At 38.9% G+C, this 17,409-nt stretch overlaps 1 protein-coding gene across 4 annotated transcripts in view; it reads right to left on the bottom strand.

Annotated features, from left to right (window-relative positions):
* Window positions 1–17,409, bottom strand: part of ROS1 (ROS proto-oncogene 1, receptor tyrosine kinase) — a 120,536-nt gene that overhangs the window by 49,496 nt on the left and 53,631 nt on the right. For all 4 annotated transcript variants that reach the window (XR_012002881.1, XM_072765453.1, XM_072765467.1 and 1 more), the window contains exons 20-27: window positions 12,942–13,156; window positions 12,514–12,674; window positions 12,001–12,145; window positions 9,554–9,816; window positions 6,838–6,901; window positions 6,317–6,519; window positions 4,574–4,779; window positions 3,293–3,579 (exon numbers count right to left, since the gene is read on the bottom strand). Coding sequence is in view for 3 of the 4 variants with exons in the window: in XM_072765453.1 (XP_072621554.1) it covers window positions 3,293–3,579; window positions 4,574–4,779; window positions 6,317–6,519; window positions 6,838–6,901; window positions 9,554–9,816; window positions 12,001–12,145; window positions 12,514–12,674; window positions 12,942–13,156 (1,544 nt within the window). In the remaining variant the exon portion in view is untranslated. The remainder of the gene's footprint in view (window positions 1–3,292; window positions 3,580–4,573; window positions 4,780–6,316; window positions 6,520–6,837; window positions 6,902–9,553; window positions 9,817–12,000; window positions 12,146–12,513; window positions 12,675–12,941; window positions 13,157–17,409) is intronic.

The raw sequence follows: 17,409 nt of genomic DNA, 5'->3' as shown, positions 1-17,409 counted from the left end.
TGCTGTCATTTCAAAAGACTAAGGATTTTACAGATATTTTCTCATTTGAGCTCCATCTCAAGCCAATAAGGTAAATACTATTATTATTAGCCTTATTTTGTAGAAGTAGAAACAGGCTTTGAGGAGTTAAATAATCTTCGCAAGGCCACAAAGTTAGTAAAGGGCAGAACCAAGATTTACAACTTTACCTGTGTGACTCCATGTCAAACAAGGCCTATGGGGAGAGAAGTGTTACGTGATGGGCCCAGGGCTCAGCGTCTTGCTCAATATTTTTTGTCAATGATTTGGAATAAATGCAGAGTAAACATACTTACCAAATTTGTAGATAGTACATGATTCTTACCAACACTAGTATATTCAATCACTGACTTAAAACTTGAAAATTTTACAACAAAATCAGGAAATGGATTGAAATTTAATAGAAATAAATGTGGCATCCTAAAGCCAAGTTAAAATCAATTCTATGAATAACAAATGAAAGAAATCCGGCTTAATAATAGTTAATATAAAAAAGACTATGGGTTTTTCAAATGGCAGGCAGCCCAAAGACTCGATGCCACTTTTAGCTCTAATAAAAGAAGACAGAAGAAGTCAGAGGCTCCTTGTACTAACCAGAACACAATGAGAGTACAGGGAGTCATTATGGGGGTGACATTTACGAGGATATCAAGCAGCTGGAGTGAAACCACAGGAGGGCTACTGGGGCAAAGAGAGATCCAAAAGCCACATCATGTGAGGAGGAGTTACAGAACATGAATCTTTTTTCTCCAATGGAAGTACTTAGAATGAGCTATGACGGTAGCCCCAACATATTTGAATGGCTATCATGTAGAAAATACTTGATTTATTCTTTTTTTATAAGATTTTATTTATTTATTCATGAGAGACACAGAGAGAGAGGCAGAGACATAGGCAGAGGGAGAAGCAGTCTCCTTGTGGGGAACCTGATGCAGGACTTGATCCCAGGGATCACACCCTGAGCCAAAGACAGAGGATCGACCACTGAGCCACCCAGGCATCCCCGATTTATTCTTTATAAAATTAGAGGTCAGAACTCAGACCAACGAATGGGAAAAATGGGGAGAAAACTTTGGCTAAATAGAAGGGGGGAAATCTTTTTTTTTTTTTAAGATTTTATTTATTTACTCATGAGAGACACACACACACACAAAGAGAGAGAGAAAGAGAGAGAGGCAGAGACACAGGCAGAGGGAGAAGCAGTCTCCATGCAGGAAGCCCGATGTGGGACTCGATCCTTGGTCTCCAGGATCACGACCTGGGCCGAACGCAGGCGCTAAACCGCTGAGCCACCCAGGCATCCCTAGGGGGAGAAATCTAATACTTAGAATTGTTCTCCAAAATGTAAAAACTTCCTTATACAGAATAGATGTTTTTATAAGCAGCTGTTCAAACAGAGCTGTTTCCGTAGAGGAGACTTCTTCCAAAATCATGCCAGCTAAAGGATCTCTAGAGCCATTCAAATTTTCTAATTGTAGGGTTATACTTTTCAATTATGGATTCTTGAAAGACTAACTAGTTCTATACCTATAAGATAATGGCCTACTAGATAATTCTTGTGTATCAGATGATAAAGAAAAATTATCCTGGCACTTGTTTAAAGGTAAGAAAGACTTTAGTTAAGACTTTTTCAATATTGGAGTAGGGGAGAGAGAGGTGCAGAACTTTGCATACAACAAAGACACTGAGGATGTGGAGCAAGTAGTGAGGGGATCAGTGGATAGAAAGCCACTAAGAGGAGACAACAAGGATAGGGAAATTCCTGCTAAACTGGCTCACTATGACTTTTGCTAACTGTAAGCCCAGAGCATCAAGGGTGGGGGATGAAGAACTTGATTCTGATTTAGCAGGATTCTTGCTAAAACCAGACTCAGCAATGACAGACACGGAAGACCAAGGTCAAGGTCTAGTTGAGAAAAGGGCTCAGAGGAGCCTAAAGTTTGATTAAGGAAAGAGTCTTTGTCAAAGGTTGAACAGAAATAAGTAATTCCTCTGATAAGAGAAGCTCAAAACATTATCTCTACTCTTAAGCCCATTGAAAGTATATCGGAATTATTTCTAAAAGGCTCTGGGTACCATGTCAACAAAACCATATGTGCAGATATAACACAGACACACACTTGTTTGCAATGTCAAAACTTCACTATATAGACTAGCAACGTCCAAAAGCACTTTCAGTGGTGAAAGTATTTTATATCTATGCTGCCCAATGCAGTAACCATTAGCCACTTGTGGTTTTTGATCACTTAAAATATGGCTCATGTGACTGCAGTATATAATTTTTAATTTTATTTAATTTTAATTAATTTGAACTTAAGTCCCATGTGACTGGTGGTTACTATATTGAACAGAGAGGAGTAGACTCTTAAGAATATATGACAGTAGGGGTGCCTAGGTGGCTCAGTTAGTTTAGCCTCTGACTTTTGATTTCTGCTCAGATCAGGATCTCAGGGTCATGGCTGAGTGCAGAGTCTGCTTGTCCGCCCCCTCCTCTTCTGCCGTTCCTCCCCCCCCCACCCCCGTCATGCTCATTCTCTCTCTCTTTCTCTCTCAAATAAATAAATAAATAAATAAATAAATAAATAAATAAATAATTTTTAAAAAAAGAATATATGGATTATTTAGAGTGCATTTTTTCCCTATTGCAGTTACTTTTACTTAGGAAACCCCCAAATCACTTTAGACATTTAAGTATTTCCTCCATAAGCATGTGCATTTCAACAAACACACCTGTCAAGTATTGACCAACTCATGGTGAATGTGAAGTCAATGGGACCATCACAACAGAAGTAAAGTAGGGTGCTGGTAGGAAGATCATGGCTGTTGTAGTCAGGTCCAGCTTCAAACACCAGCTCCTCCACTAATCGTGGCCCTCCGGACAAGTATCTTATCTTTGTCAGCCTCAGTTTCCTTGTCCATAAAATGAGGACACTAGCATCTACTTCATCAAGGTGCTTTAAAAATTAAATGAGCTAGTACATGCGGTAGCTTGCTTAGAATATAGTGTTAAGCTCAATACATTGTAGCTCGACTATTAATTGTAAAATAACAATAACAGCAAAGAAACCCACAGATCCAGAAAATTGTGTGAATGTCTACATACAATTTTCCTGGGAACAACTTGACTTGAATTCTACAGGAACATTTGGCATGGTCCAGAACAAATACCATGTGTATATTCTTTTGAATATATATGGAATGTACACCCTTTTTAATGGGACAGGAGGGGCCACCATTAGTAATGAGCATCTGTGTACACACACGGCTGTCTTACCAAGCAGAGTAGGCACCATGATGACTTGCCAACATTGGCATCCTTCCAGATCCATGGCCCAGATCTCTTGCCCTTTGACAAAGTATATCCATGGTTTCTTTAGGTCAGAGGTGTCAATTGTCATTGTGCCACTAAACTCGAATTCAGTAACACCACAAAAACACTGTTTCCTTCCATTTGAATGGTTTGTGGGTATGGATGGAAGAATGTGACTCAAGGTCTGGTTGATAATACTATAGTAGAACATCTGAGAGCCAAAATCGGAAACTTCTGTCCAATACAGGCGACTAGAGGGGGAAAAAACAAGACCCTCCAACTTAGTGAGTAAAACATATCATTGCAAAGATTGGTTTCCAATGAGGATTAACCATTCCTAACGATTGAAGAGAAAAATACAGCCTTTCGAGAGAACAAGTGTCCAAGTGTCCAATAACCTTCTGAAACAGAGGTGGCCACAAGCAGTCTAATTTGTAGCATTTTCCCATGATTTCTCAATAACTGTATTTACAACAAAAGCCTTGGACTAAAATGACTTTGAGGTGCTGTATGGACTAGGTCATTAGTGGCTGTAAATGTGAAATATATTTGTACGCTTTATATCAACACCCATCTCCATCCCCCTCCTCTCAAGTGTATTTATGCTTCTTAAGACTGGTTAACCATCTAGTTTCAAGATTATGACCATGCTTATGGCACAAACAAAATATACCTTTCAGCCCAAAGAACTGCAATTCAGTTGCTGGATGGAGGCTTTAAAACTCATCTTACAAGGGCATTAATTTTTTTTAATAATAAATTTATTTTTTATTGGTGTTCAACTTGCCAACATACAGAATAACACCCAGTGCTCATCCCGTCAAGTGCCCCCCTCAGTGCTACAAGGGCATTAATTAAAGATGGATGAGTCCAGAATAACTTTAGCTGTGCATCACACATTGCCTGTCTATCTCTCATTCATCTCCTGCCACTGTCTCAGTCCCCTTCTCATCCTTATCATCCGAGGATATTAGGAAATCCACTGATATAAAAATCTGCTTTGGTGTCCTATTGGTAATTACCCTAATTTTAGGCTAGCCAAATTGTCAGTATGAATTAAATTTACGTATTTGTGGCTGTGGGCTCATAATTCATGTGTAGAATTATTTAGCATATATTAATATAGATAGTCAAGAGCCCTAAGCATCTTATTTTCCCATCAATGACTTCTATTATTAAGCCAAAGATATTATATTAAATGTCTCTATTTCATCACAATAGAAAAGATACTCACACTTTACATACCTTAAAAGAGGATATACAGAAAAAGAGACTATTGTTGAATTTCTATTGCAGATTTTCAGCTTTCTGGGGTATTTCACCTTGTGTTCAAGATCAACATCAAATATTTGCATTCCATTTTGTGATTCTTTTCGCACAAAGTAGAGATGCCTTGAAATCCAGTCAATTGTAATAATTGTGATATCAGAAACCAGTGCATCTCGGAAAATCTTAACAATAGGTAGAAAACATAGCCAAGGAGATAATGGTCATCTTTTTTTCAAATTTGAGGACTTTTCTGTAATCTACCATATTACTTATTTACTGCACTTTTTTGTAATCCAAAACCTCAATAACTCGAGACTATACCATTGTGACATTGGTCCTGTTCCCACTTTGCATTCTTTCTCTCGGTTAATTTCAACTACCATGACTTTAATTATAATTCATAGACCAGTGCTATAGGAACAGTAGCAAGATCCCTCACCGAGTTACTGATTCAAACTGACTACTCTCTGTATGAATGATCCCAGGAAATAGAATTCATCACTCCACCCCTGAGACCTTCTTTTCTCCTGCATACTATATTTTTATGGATTTCCAACACTCACCCAAGGAGCAATCCTGATGAATACGGTTCATCCTTGACTTATTCCTATTATGGCTGCACAACGGTGAATTAGTCCCACTTTAAATGTGTCCCAAATTTGTCCTTTCCTTTCTCATCTCACTTCCTGCCTAACATTTCCTGTCTGGGTTTCTGTGATAGCCTCCTAATTGTCTGAGACTTAACCTTCTCTAAGTCGTTATTCACACCACTAGAGAGGTCTTTCTATAACATAACTTGATCATATGAATGATCCACTAGATTTCTTTACTGGCTTGACGTTGTCTTCAGGACCAGCACTCCACACCTTAGCACAGCAAAGGAAACCCATTGTGTTTAGGGTCCTGCCTACTTCTCCAGCTTTCCCACCTGTCCTTCACTCATCCTCACCCTCACCTTCATCCCAAGCTCACTCTATTTATAGCCTCCTAAATGTGCTCTGGCTCTCTTGTTTCCCAGTCTTCACACTTACTACCCCCTCAGCTTTTCCCACCCTCACCTGGCTCATCTTCTTTGCACCCAATATGTCTTTCCATTCTACCACCACCACTCTCATATGGATGGATCACCCATATTCTGTGATACCACCACACCCTGCCCTCAGCACAGCATGATGCTGTCTTCTGTCTGTCTGCTCTACTAGCTGACAATCAACAAATGCCACCTCATGCCAGGCATTGTGCTAAATGCCCCACATAGATTATCTCATTTAATCTTCACAGGAACCATATAACAGGGTGCCACATAATCAGTAGTTAAATAATTTGCTGATGGTCACAGATCTAGTAAGTGGTGAAGTCAGAATTAAATTCTAAATTTCAGATCCCAAAGCTCGCCCCTTAATCACTACACAGTACTGTTTTCCAGCTGTTAGACAAATACTAGGCTGGCTTTGTTCAAGGACTGTGATTTTTTTTCCCCCCTCTATCCCAGGAACTAACACAGCACCTAAACCAAATAACTATTTAATTAATCCTGAATGACATTTGCCCAAAATCTAATCTCTATTCATTTGTGACTAAATAATTACACCACAGCTGTCCTTTTCAACCATTCTAATCTTAATGGCTCAACCACTGACCAGTCATTTTAATTACAGGGTAGTGTGATATGCAAATCATCCACGTCCTTCCTTCCACAATATTTACATGGTGAGATACCTCAGAAGTGGACCTATTGTGCATGTTCAGAAGGCAGAGTGAGTCTCCTTGAGCATAGTACCCCATTCCATCATCAGCTGTGTAGCCCATGGTACTGATGACTCTTTCTGCTGAAAACATCCATACAATGTGACTTTGATCCATATCTAATAAAACTATCTTGTTGTCAAAGAGAGTTATGAGAATTGGAAATGGATTAATTTCTGAAAACAAAAAAAAAACAAAACATTTATCATATTTATAAGAAAAAAAAGTGGTTTGGCAAAATCCCTTGATTCACTATCAGGCTAGTCCAAAATCCATGGGTCTCCCCCCGGGTTCATCTACTGCTTCAGTCTCCGTCAACACAATCCAGGCACCCTACGCTTAGGTTTATTTAAGTGTGTTTGGTGATGATTAAAAAATGACTCTTTGGCTTTAACTCCAGCTCAGAGACAGCATTCATACCCTCGAGAATACCAAGGATCAAGAATGTTTTTAAAACACCAACTGTTTTTTGCACAGGTTTAGGTAATAAATACCTGATGTTTTGGACTTTACTATATCAGAAAACGGTCCAGGGCCTTTGGATGTGAAGACTCGGACCTAAAGGAAGAAAAGGATACCAAAAAAAGTTGCATTCAATGGCATCCTCAATGATAATAATTACATTCTGAGACTGATAGATTATTGAAGCTTTCATTTCACAATTCTGATATCGATTATGAATTTTTTTCATGTTTTTATTTAAATTCCAGTAGTTAACATACAGTGTAATATTAGTTTCAGGAGTAGAATTTAGTGATTCATCACTTACCTGTAACACCCAGTGCTCATCACAAGTGACCTCCTTAATGCCCATCACCAGTTTAGCCCATGCCCCACCCACCTACCATCCAGCGATCCTCAGTTTGTTCTCTATGGGTAAGAGTCTTCTGTAGTTTGCCTCCCTCTCTTTTCTCCCCTTTCGCCTATGTTTATCTATTTTGTTCTTAAATTCCACATATGAGCAAAATCATATGGTATTTGTCTTTCTCCGCCTGAATAGTTTCAAATAGTTACTCCCATCCAAGGATAAAGCAATAAATCACTAAGAGGTAAATATTGCCTCACATGCATGCTGGTGGTTTGTTTTTTACTGCTGTCATTATTTTTGTCTAAAAGAGTAGAAAGTAATGGACGGATCTCCATGCAAAAGATTTGAACTTCTAAGAAAAGTTTTTAGCTATTTTCAAAATTCAATTACATAGACTACTTAACAGAAACAAAACTATGCATATTCTGAACTCCCACATACTGTGAAATAAACAACTAAAAGCTTTAAATAGGGATCCCTGGGTGGCACAGCAGTTTAGCGCCTGCCTTTGGCCCAGGGCCTGATCCTGGGGACCCGGGATCGAATCCCACGTCGGGCTCCCGGTGCATGGAGCCTGCTTCTCCCTCTGCCTATGTCTCTGCCTCTCTCTCTCTCTATGTGTGACTATCATAAATAAATTAAAAAATTAAAATTAAAAAAAAGCTTTAAATAACTAAATTTGGTGTATTTTTTAAAAGAGAGATTTAGAAAAGGAAAATAATAATTAAAACTTGTATTTCAGAATGAGTTGTGCATTTCAAACCACTTTTACAGATATTAACTCTTTTAATCCTCACAACTAGTAAGAGCAGAAACTGGACAAAATCACAATTAAGGTAAATAACTCATCCACAATGACACATGCAAAAACTGGCATAAAAATTAAGTCTTCTGAGGGTCATATACTTTCTTCCTACTGTGCCTCCCTGCATTCTAGTACCAAAGCTTTTCAAAGACAGTTTTTAGGGGCACCTGGGTAGCTCTCAGTTGGTTAAGCATCTGCCTTTGGCTCAGGTCATGAGTAGGGCTCCCTGCTCAGTAGAGAGTCTGCTTCTCCCTCTCCCTCTATCCCTGCCTCTGCTTGCTCTCTCTCTCTCTCTCTCTCTCAAACAAATAAATAATATTTTTTTAAAAAGCCAAAATAATCCAGTTTTTAGTACATGTATTTTATTGTGTAATAAATTATTTCCATTTCCAAACCTTGCATATGGACAACAGCCTATAAAGAAAATTGGCGTGCATAATGATGGACCCAAACGGTAGATCCTCAATTGCCCTCTCAATCAACAAAGCATTAGATTATTTTTATTATACTCCTAGTGTTAAATATATTTTACCATATTATACATACTACCATCTGTATATGGTGCGGTGTGTACCATGGTACATATACATACCAAGACATCTTCACTTTTGCACAAGACCATGTTAAATGAAACTCATGTATATCTATGTATATCACCCTGCATGGTCCTGTGGTGACTGAGATCTGAAACTATGTGTACGTATAGACAGATACACTTAACCAGAATATTTATTTAACCAGAATACACATAATTCTTAAAAATAGGAATGCATATTATCTTTAACTTTTATGTACAACTTTTTTTGATTAGCATATGTCAATCTAATATAATAACAAAATAATCATTAAATTAGAATTTTACAAAAAGAAAATAGATCCTTAGGAAGCTCAAATCTCTAAAACACTCCCCAAAAGCATATGTTCCCTGAAAAGAAATGGAAAATAGCTCTAAATATGTACAACATTGTCATTCTTTTTATTCTTGACTCCTAGTCTCTTTAACTTTCTCCCCTATCAGCAGCCAGACAAGAATAGATAAGGTAGACAAGAATAAAAGGTTGGCTTTTTACCATTCACGATGAGGGAGTGGAGAGACTTAGTAGTAACTCTGAGATGTCAACTACCTAGACCCTCGGCCTTTATTTCCATTGGTAGCTCCAAGTTGGGGCATCCAGAAGATTCACAGTTAGTGACATGATCTGGTGAAAAGGACTCTAGAAGTTGGACCCTAGCATACCACTTCCTAGGCACACAGCTCTAGTAACTTACTGATACAATCAGGGACATGGCTGTTTCTTCACAGACCAGAAGAGGGTCAAATGAGATAAGGAATATAAAAGCATCTACCATGGTACCGGGCCTGTAGTGATCATGGGAAAAAGTAATGGCCTATTCTGAATCTGAAAGCCAGAAGTTGTCAAGATGTTCTTTACCCTAGCTTGCCCCACTGCCCTCCATATCCTTGCTGCCACCTTGACTTCGGTGATCACTGTGGACCTCAAATTCTTGACAAAGGGGCAGAATTCTTAACCTAGGTCTTTAGTCAACCTTCTGTTTGCACCATTGAGGTCCCTCGTTTCCCTGTTTTCACTCATACCTGGAAGGCAACAGTGCACCCAGGACTCATGCCTTCAAGCTGGAATGACATCTCCGAGGGGGTTGTGTTGACAGCGATCCAGTCTTGGAATGTTTCATTTGTGTCTGTCTGGTTGGTTATGTGATAGAAAATTTCAGATCTTGTCAACGCACCATTTTCATGCTTAGGCTTATTCCATCTAAATTCCACCACAACTTCATTCTGCTTATAGTATTTTCCACTTGGTAATACAAACATCCTGGGATTCCGTGGTGCCGATGGAACTGAAAAGCAGAGACATAGATAAGGTAGACAAGAATAAAAGGTTGACTTTTTACCATTCACGATGAGGGAGTGGAAAAACAGTAGTAAATACTTCTCGTTCCAGACTATTGAAGGGTGTCTATCTTGTTCTTTAAGATCTTCAGGAAAGAATATTCCATGGATTTCTTCAGGAGCCTATCCTGATATTTCAGCAAATCTTTCTTATCTTCAACCCAAATCCCTCTTGCCAGCACTTAGGTACATCTTTCTCATCTGTGCCCTGTGGCTGGTTCTCCTTTTAAAATACAACATTTACTCTCATCCTGACAAGTGAATTAGCTGGTGATGGAAATGGCAGTCACAGGAAGGAAGGCGGGAATTCAGTCCAGCCTTCAGCCAGTTCAGGATGTAACATCCGGCATATCATGGATCCAGGCACTCTCACCTTGAATCCTCTCCAGCAGCAGGGAGCACCCCAAGAGTATGGTTTGGGGTTACCATTTACCCTAGAGCCAAACCAGTAATGAAGTCTCTCCCAGTCCTTCAGTGAATTTATCTTCCTCTTAATCAAGAGAAATTCCTCTGCCTGGTGTCTATGCTATTTCATCCTTTCTTTGGAGTCTTCTACGAGGTCCCCTTCCACTCTCCACTGCAATCACATCGCTTCTCAATGTCCAACACTCATGTCACTATCTCTCCAGGCCTGCTCACACTGTGCTCACATGGGATACTTTTTCTTGGGTCATTTCTCAGAGCCCAGTTAGAATTCCTCACACCTCCCACCACAGGCCCTAGGTGGCCATACCAGTCCATGGGCCCTGTGATCTCCTAAGAGCACTGGGGTTACTTGATATAGATGAAGATTTCCATCTTATCTACTCGTTCTATACCATGGCAACTCAGTTCCCACGGTCTCATTTCTATTATTGTTGGAAGACTGTGTATATTATCTCTACTGTTCTATGAGCTCCATCAGAAAAGGCACCTGTTCTTACTCCTTGTTAAATCCCCTCAAATCTGGTATAGAACTGACACACCGTAAATGCTTAATAAATATTGGTCAGTTTGAATAATTTCCTGACTATATTGTAAATTTCCTGAAGGCAAAGGCCAAATCTTTTCTTTCTTTTTTTTTTTTTATTGCCCCCAACATCCGGCCAAGTGCTGATGACCCTAGCCCCCGGTGCATCCCCTGACAGATGCAGGCAAAGCCATTTCCACAGAAGAATCCGACCAAAGCTGATATCCCAAGACAATCTCAAAGAGAGCATACCTGGATCCAAATGCTAACTGCTCCAGAACCTGCCCAGGCTCCACTATGTTCCTGTCATGAGACTCATGGATAAATATTGTTGAAAGAATCTTAACGGTTAAAAAAAAACACACACAATTATGCCCGTTGAGCTCTTATCGCCTGCCAGGTCCTGTGCTAATAAGCTTATATTAAATAAATCAATATGATGCTATCATTGACCACCATTGGCAGAAATGACCAAATGAGGATTTGATCAAACTACACTGAAAAGTCTAGATGAAGTCCCAGCCCTGCCACTTACCAGCTATGCGAAATAGGCAGCCCCTGGGCTTCTGCTTTCTCATTTGCATAATTGAGATTATAACACCTGTCCTACCTCAGAGCAGGGGGAGAGCCAAATGAAAGGATGAAATGATGTTTCTGACACATGATAGGTATGCAATAAATGTTTAATAAAAAAGTGATACATATAAATGTGCCTTGCACATTTTATAGTGGTATGCATCTAAAAATATGACTAGTACCCTTTTAAAATATATTCCAAAGAGCAACATTAGACATCAGCCATTCACCTACAGAAGATTCTGAGCTACCATCCATGAGAACCTCTCCCGATAAGCCTGCCTTCCATGAAACTATCTCTGCTGTTATATTCCCATTTTCCCTATCAAGTGTTTCACAAATTTCCTGAAACAGGTTTCTGCATCAGATATATTATGATAATCAAGTGAAACAGTCTCTAAGAAATCTTTGAAATATGTTTTTGGAATAAATTATGCAGATTTATTTTAATGATGTTATTCTAATCTCTGAGAAGTCATTGAAAGAGTATTGAATCTAAATATATCTGTAAAACTGAAAGGTGCCTTTTTAAATTATTAGCTATTTATCCTAGATCATGGAAAGTGAGGTTCTGCCTTTTTTTAAAAAGAAATTTTGACCCGTGTACCTGTTTCAGGTGCTCGAAGTGAGAGAGATGTTTTGGGGCCCTTTCCCCAGTACGTATAAGGAGTGACAGAGAGGTTATATAAGGCATAGGGCTCCAGCCCTTCCACGGTAAATACAGGTAAAAGCTGTTGTTCACTGGCCAGGAACTAAAATATAAGAACAAAACATTATTTTCCTAGTAAGGGTATCATAACATCCTTTATCTCCGAGCTATGGCGCACATGTAAAGTCAAAATTTGCAATTTGGGAAACACTAATGTTGGTAAATTCCATGTGGTTTCACAAAGACGAGTTAAAATGTATCTAACACACCAGCTGTTACCACTAACCACAAAATGGGAGGAGATTGGCCATACGCAGGGTTCTCAGGAAAAATCTCAATAACCAAATGTTATGGGAACAACAAAGGAGTCAGACGTGCTTGGCAAAAGGAAGGGAACACCAATCAGTGCGGGCAGGGCTGATACAGATGGAACAGTCTGAGAAATGGAAGCTACTAGAACCAACACTATACCTTAGAATGAGAGCTGAATTCCACACTGTAGAAGATCACACCCCAATCCACTGCTGGGGGAGCATTCCACAAGATTTGAAAACTTGAAGCATTCCCTTCAATCCTAAATGAAGACTCTGGAACAGAATCTGGGATAACCTTGGGGGTAACAGAAAAGTTGCCTATAGAATGAAAGAAAGAATAGAAGGAGAAAGAATTTAGGATTCTCAATCATCATGGAAAACATAGAAATTAATTCCCCAAACAAAATTCCCCTTTCCTTTAATATATCCTGAAAATTTTATTAAGTTGACTGCAAGCAAACCAATAGAAACTGCTAAGGCCTTTTTTCTTTTTTCAAAACAGAATTCTTAAGAAAAAAACCCTAACCTAAACATTTATTTAACAAGTCTGAAGGAGAGAGGGTAAGCAGGAATAAAATCTTGTACCTGGCAGAGGCTTGAGGGACGTCTGAATAATCGTAAACTGATTGAATTTGGCTGGTTCCAAAATGGAGACACTGGCTCTCTGACCTATTTCCTGAGCTGTGATAATCCTAAAGCCATTGATCCAGAAGAGCCGACCACTATAGTACATCACTGTATTCTGGGAAATTTCAGAAGTACTCCAGGCTGCAAATTCTGTGATGTTGGTCTCCCCAGTACTGTGAAAACATGACACCAATTAGCCTGTGTACCTAAAGTGGGGGAGGGGCTGGAACATTCCAGTCCTGGAGAGCACATATGTTTGTGAGGGTGTGTTTGTGTTTCTAAAAACAAAACGAAAATCCTTTTAGTTCCATAGAACGTTGCCTTCTAACATTTTTGTTAAAGTATACCTAGAGCAAATTTTCTAGGACTTCTCTTATTAATGTGATATTGCAATGGCAAGAGGATTACACAGATTTTAGCAAATGCTTTTGATTCTTGGTAATACCTTACATGCCCACTGGTTTCTCCTCATTGAGGTGTGCCTCCCTTTTTAAAATTTTTTTATTTATTTATTTGTTTGTTTATTTGAGAGAAAAAGCACAAGTGAGGGAGAGGAAGAAGCAGGCTTCCCATCGAGCAGAGCGCCCAATGCGGGGCTGGATGCAGGACTCCATCTCAGGACCCAGGAATCATGACCCAGCAGAAGGCAGACACATAATCCACCGAGCCACCCAGGTGCCCCGCCATGCCTCCCTCCTACTTATTTGCCATTCACTATTCTAGCTTGTTTGGTCCTTCACTTTATACTATTCACAACCTTTGCCCCAGTGATACTTATTAACCTCTTGAGCTTATTCAAAATGCTGCTTTTCAGACTGGGGGATTCAAGTTAACAGACTATTACTAAAACTGATTTTACAGGGTTTTTTTTTCTCAATGACAGAATTTTACAATGATTTTTATTTTAAAAATCTGCTTGGTGGTTTCTAAAGTAACTCCATTTGCCTAGTACTCAATAAAGGAAAACTACCTCAATGATGTTCAACTTTTTGAAGCAGAGGCTTGACTTTTTTCTAATGATTTCTCTAAATCTTTTTGGGGTGTTGACATTCCCCTCTATAGAAAAGTATAAAGTATGAAGTATGGCATTTGAACTCAAAACACCTAACAGTTTTGATTTCAGAATATCACAATACCTCCTTGACGAAACTGAAACTAAGAGGACCATAACTGGAAGTGGGGAACTAAATAAAGTATATTCACAGTGACTGTTCTCATCATTCTTTTTCTAGTAAAATAATCTACGCATATCTATGCAGTTCTGAGGACAGCATCTGGTTTGTCTTTTGGACTTTCGCCCACTTGTCTAATTTTACACCTTGTTATTTCTACTTCTCATTAGAACTTTCAAGCAACGTTGTGAAATATATAAAACCAAATCCCAAATGGCAGGAACCGCACCAAGCAGGAGGCTAGCCCTTCTGGACTACCCGCAGAGCTGCTGCAGCCTGTATGTACCCTGTGAACACGTTTGTGTGAGTTTTGCTCACTGGGTTGTTTGTTTCAACAATCCCAAAATAGTCCTCAGGACAGAGGATTTCCCCACGGGGTGAGACTGGATATCCCTCAGTAGCTACTGGCTTGGTTTGCCTCTCATTTCCAGCTGAAGACTCCTCCTCTGTAAAAATCTCCTGGGCTAACCAGAAAATTCTTGACCTCCAGTGTTCACGGCACAACTTCAGCAAAACCTCATTGCAGGAGGTCAGTATGGGGCTTCCTTCCATGTGGGATTTCAAACCCTTCAGTCCTCAGCAATAAGTGAAGCTGCATTTAAATCAAAGCTCAACCAAAAAGTCATAAAAAGACAAAACTCTCCCATAAAGTGGGAACTATATAGAGATGACAGCTGAGGTTACTGCACTGACAGTTCATTCATTCACTCATTCATTCAGCAGATGTTCTGTGCCTAGTTTTGCATTAGTCACTAGGAATGCAGTGATAAATAAGACAAGTACATCCCTGCCCTCACAGAACACACAGGCTAGAAGAAAAGGCAGCCTGGCAGAAAACAAGCAAACACCCCTGAACTACACTGTAAAAAGATAAGTAGAGTGGGTTCCTTAACAAGGAGACCTTCTGGGGTCTGGCCAGAAAAAGTCTCCCCTAGGGAACAATGTTTAAAGTGAGCCATGCAGATGGAATACCAGTTAACCGAGGGAACTGAGTCTGGGAACATTCCAGGCAGAGGGAAGAGCAAGGGCAGAGGCTCCCCTGGAGTAACATAATCAGTCCTGACATAACTAAATACAGATGAACTTATGATAGGTGCACCTTCTTCAACTTCCAAGTCAGATATGTTGTTATCCTTGTAAATGATTCAATCCTTTATAAACTAAAGGGAATGGATGGACATAGGAGAGGGAAGAGCCATTTCAAGAGTAGCTCTGCTATAGTCATTGAGTTCAGACTATGCCGAGTTGCAGCAAACAGGTCATTTCATATTTACTATAAGCAAGAGCTACACTGACCAACGTAGTAGCCACAAGCCACATGTGACTACTGAGCCCTTGAATACAATTGAGGAACTGATTTTTTTCACGTTATTTAAATTTAAGTTAAATATTAAAACTAATGTTTGACTCATATTATGAATCATATGTATCATTTACTAGAAAAAGTATAAGTATTTTGGAAAAATTTAGGCATATAAGCCAACTTTATCAGCTGTAAATTTTACAAAATCTCAACACAGATCAAGTATTTCCTATGAAAACAATGTACAAGCTGAGATGTGCTATATATGTAAAATACCCTCTGGATACACAAGAACTAATATGAATTAATAATTCACCTGTATCTTTTTACTCTTTTCAATAAGGCAACTAGGAAATCTATAATTACATATGTAGTTCACATTATATCTGTATTAGTGCTGATCTAGATTAAGGAAAAGGAAATTAACAAATAGAAGAAAGAATGTAGACTATATATAAGAAAAAAGTCTCTGTCAGATGCTCTGGAATCCCTATCTTTATGTACAATTTTTTATTTCCTGATATGATAAAAAAGGAAGACTTACTTGGAGGGCAAAAGTGTCTGTCCATTGTGTAACCTTAGCAAGTACTGCTGTACTCCATTGTGAATGCATACAAGAAAACATTATTAACCTTGAGATGAGGAAGTGTGTTTTTAAAGGAGAAACTTCCTTTATCTATCTATTCATTCTAATGATATCAATTCTCTGGATGCTTGAGGAGCTGGGCTCTCAAAGAATGCTAACTAATCAGCCGTCTGGGATGTACAGACACAGAATGAACCATAATCCTTCAGGACACTGTCACTCTAAGCATTTTATCTTGGCAATCCGATTACCAGTATCTTACATTTCTAGGGAAAGGAACAACCAGTGTTCTGTGGTTCATAGGTGGGAAACAAGTCAGAGCTATATGCCATAGTAGATATGAAATAATTGGTTACTCAGATTGTTGTGTATTTGTTTGTACACAATCTATGTTTATATACATATTCAGGTGTGTATACGCCTTTTTCATAGTCTCCATGATAAAGAGGTTTTCTAGTAACCAAAAAAAATGCATTTTTTAATCTAACAGTAGTCTTGTCATTGTCCTCATGGACCAGGATTCTTCACCTTCATAAGATTAGACTCTTGAAAATTGCTGAAAAGTATGGATCCTTAATCTCAGGATACTCACACACATCCTGAAGCCCACCATGAACTCCCTGGGGTCTAAGAATCCAATATTAGAAAACTCTTCCCTAGAAGAGCTACATGCAAAAGAATAGAACTTAACCACTTTCTTACACCATATACAAAAATAAACTCACAATGGATTAAAGATCTAAATGGGAAACCTGAAACCATATAAATCTTAGAAAAGAGCACAGGCAGTAATTTTTCTGACATTGACCTTTGTAACATTTTTCTAGATAGGTCTCCTGAGGCAAGGGAAATAGAAGCAAAAATAAACTATTGGGACTACATAAAAATAAAAAGCTTCTGCACAGTGAAGGAAACAATCAACAAAACTAAAAGACAACCTACTGAATGGAAGAAGATATTTGCAAATGACATATTCAATAAAGAGTTAGTATCCAAAATATATAAAAACCTGATACAACTCAATATCCAAAACACAAATAATCTAGCTAAAAAATAGGTAGAAGACATGAAAAGACATTTCTCCAAAAAAGACATACATATGGCCAACAGACACAAGAAAAGATGCTCAACATCACTTATCAGAGACACACAGATCAAAACTATGGTGAGATATCACCTCACACCTGTCGGAATGGCTAATATCAAAAACACAAGAAACAACAAGTGTTGGCAAGGATGTGGAAAAAAAGGAACCCTCATTTTACTATTGGTGGGAATCCAAACTGGTGCAGCCACCGTGGAAAGCATATGGAGTTTCCTCAAAAAATTAAAAATAGAACTACTCTAAGACCCAGTAATTTCACC

Source organism: Vulpes vulpes, chromosome 1 (genome assembly GCF_048418805.1).
Source record: "Vulpes vulpes isolate BD-2025 chromosome 1, VulVul3, whole genome shotgun sequence".
NCBI classification, from domain to species: domain Eukaryota; kingdom Metazoa; phylum Chordata; class Mammalia; order Carnivora; family Canidae; genus Vulpes; species Vulpes vulpes.
The sequence above is the reverse complement of the archived record's forward strand: the minus strand, read 5'-3'. Positions and strand labels throughout refer to the sequence as shown.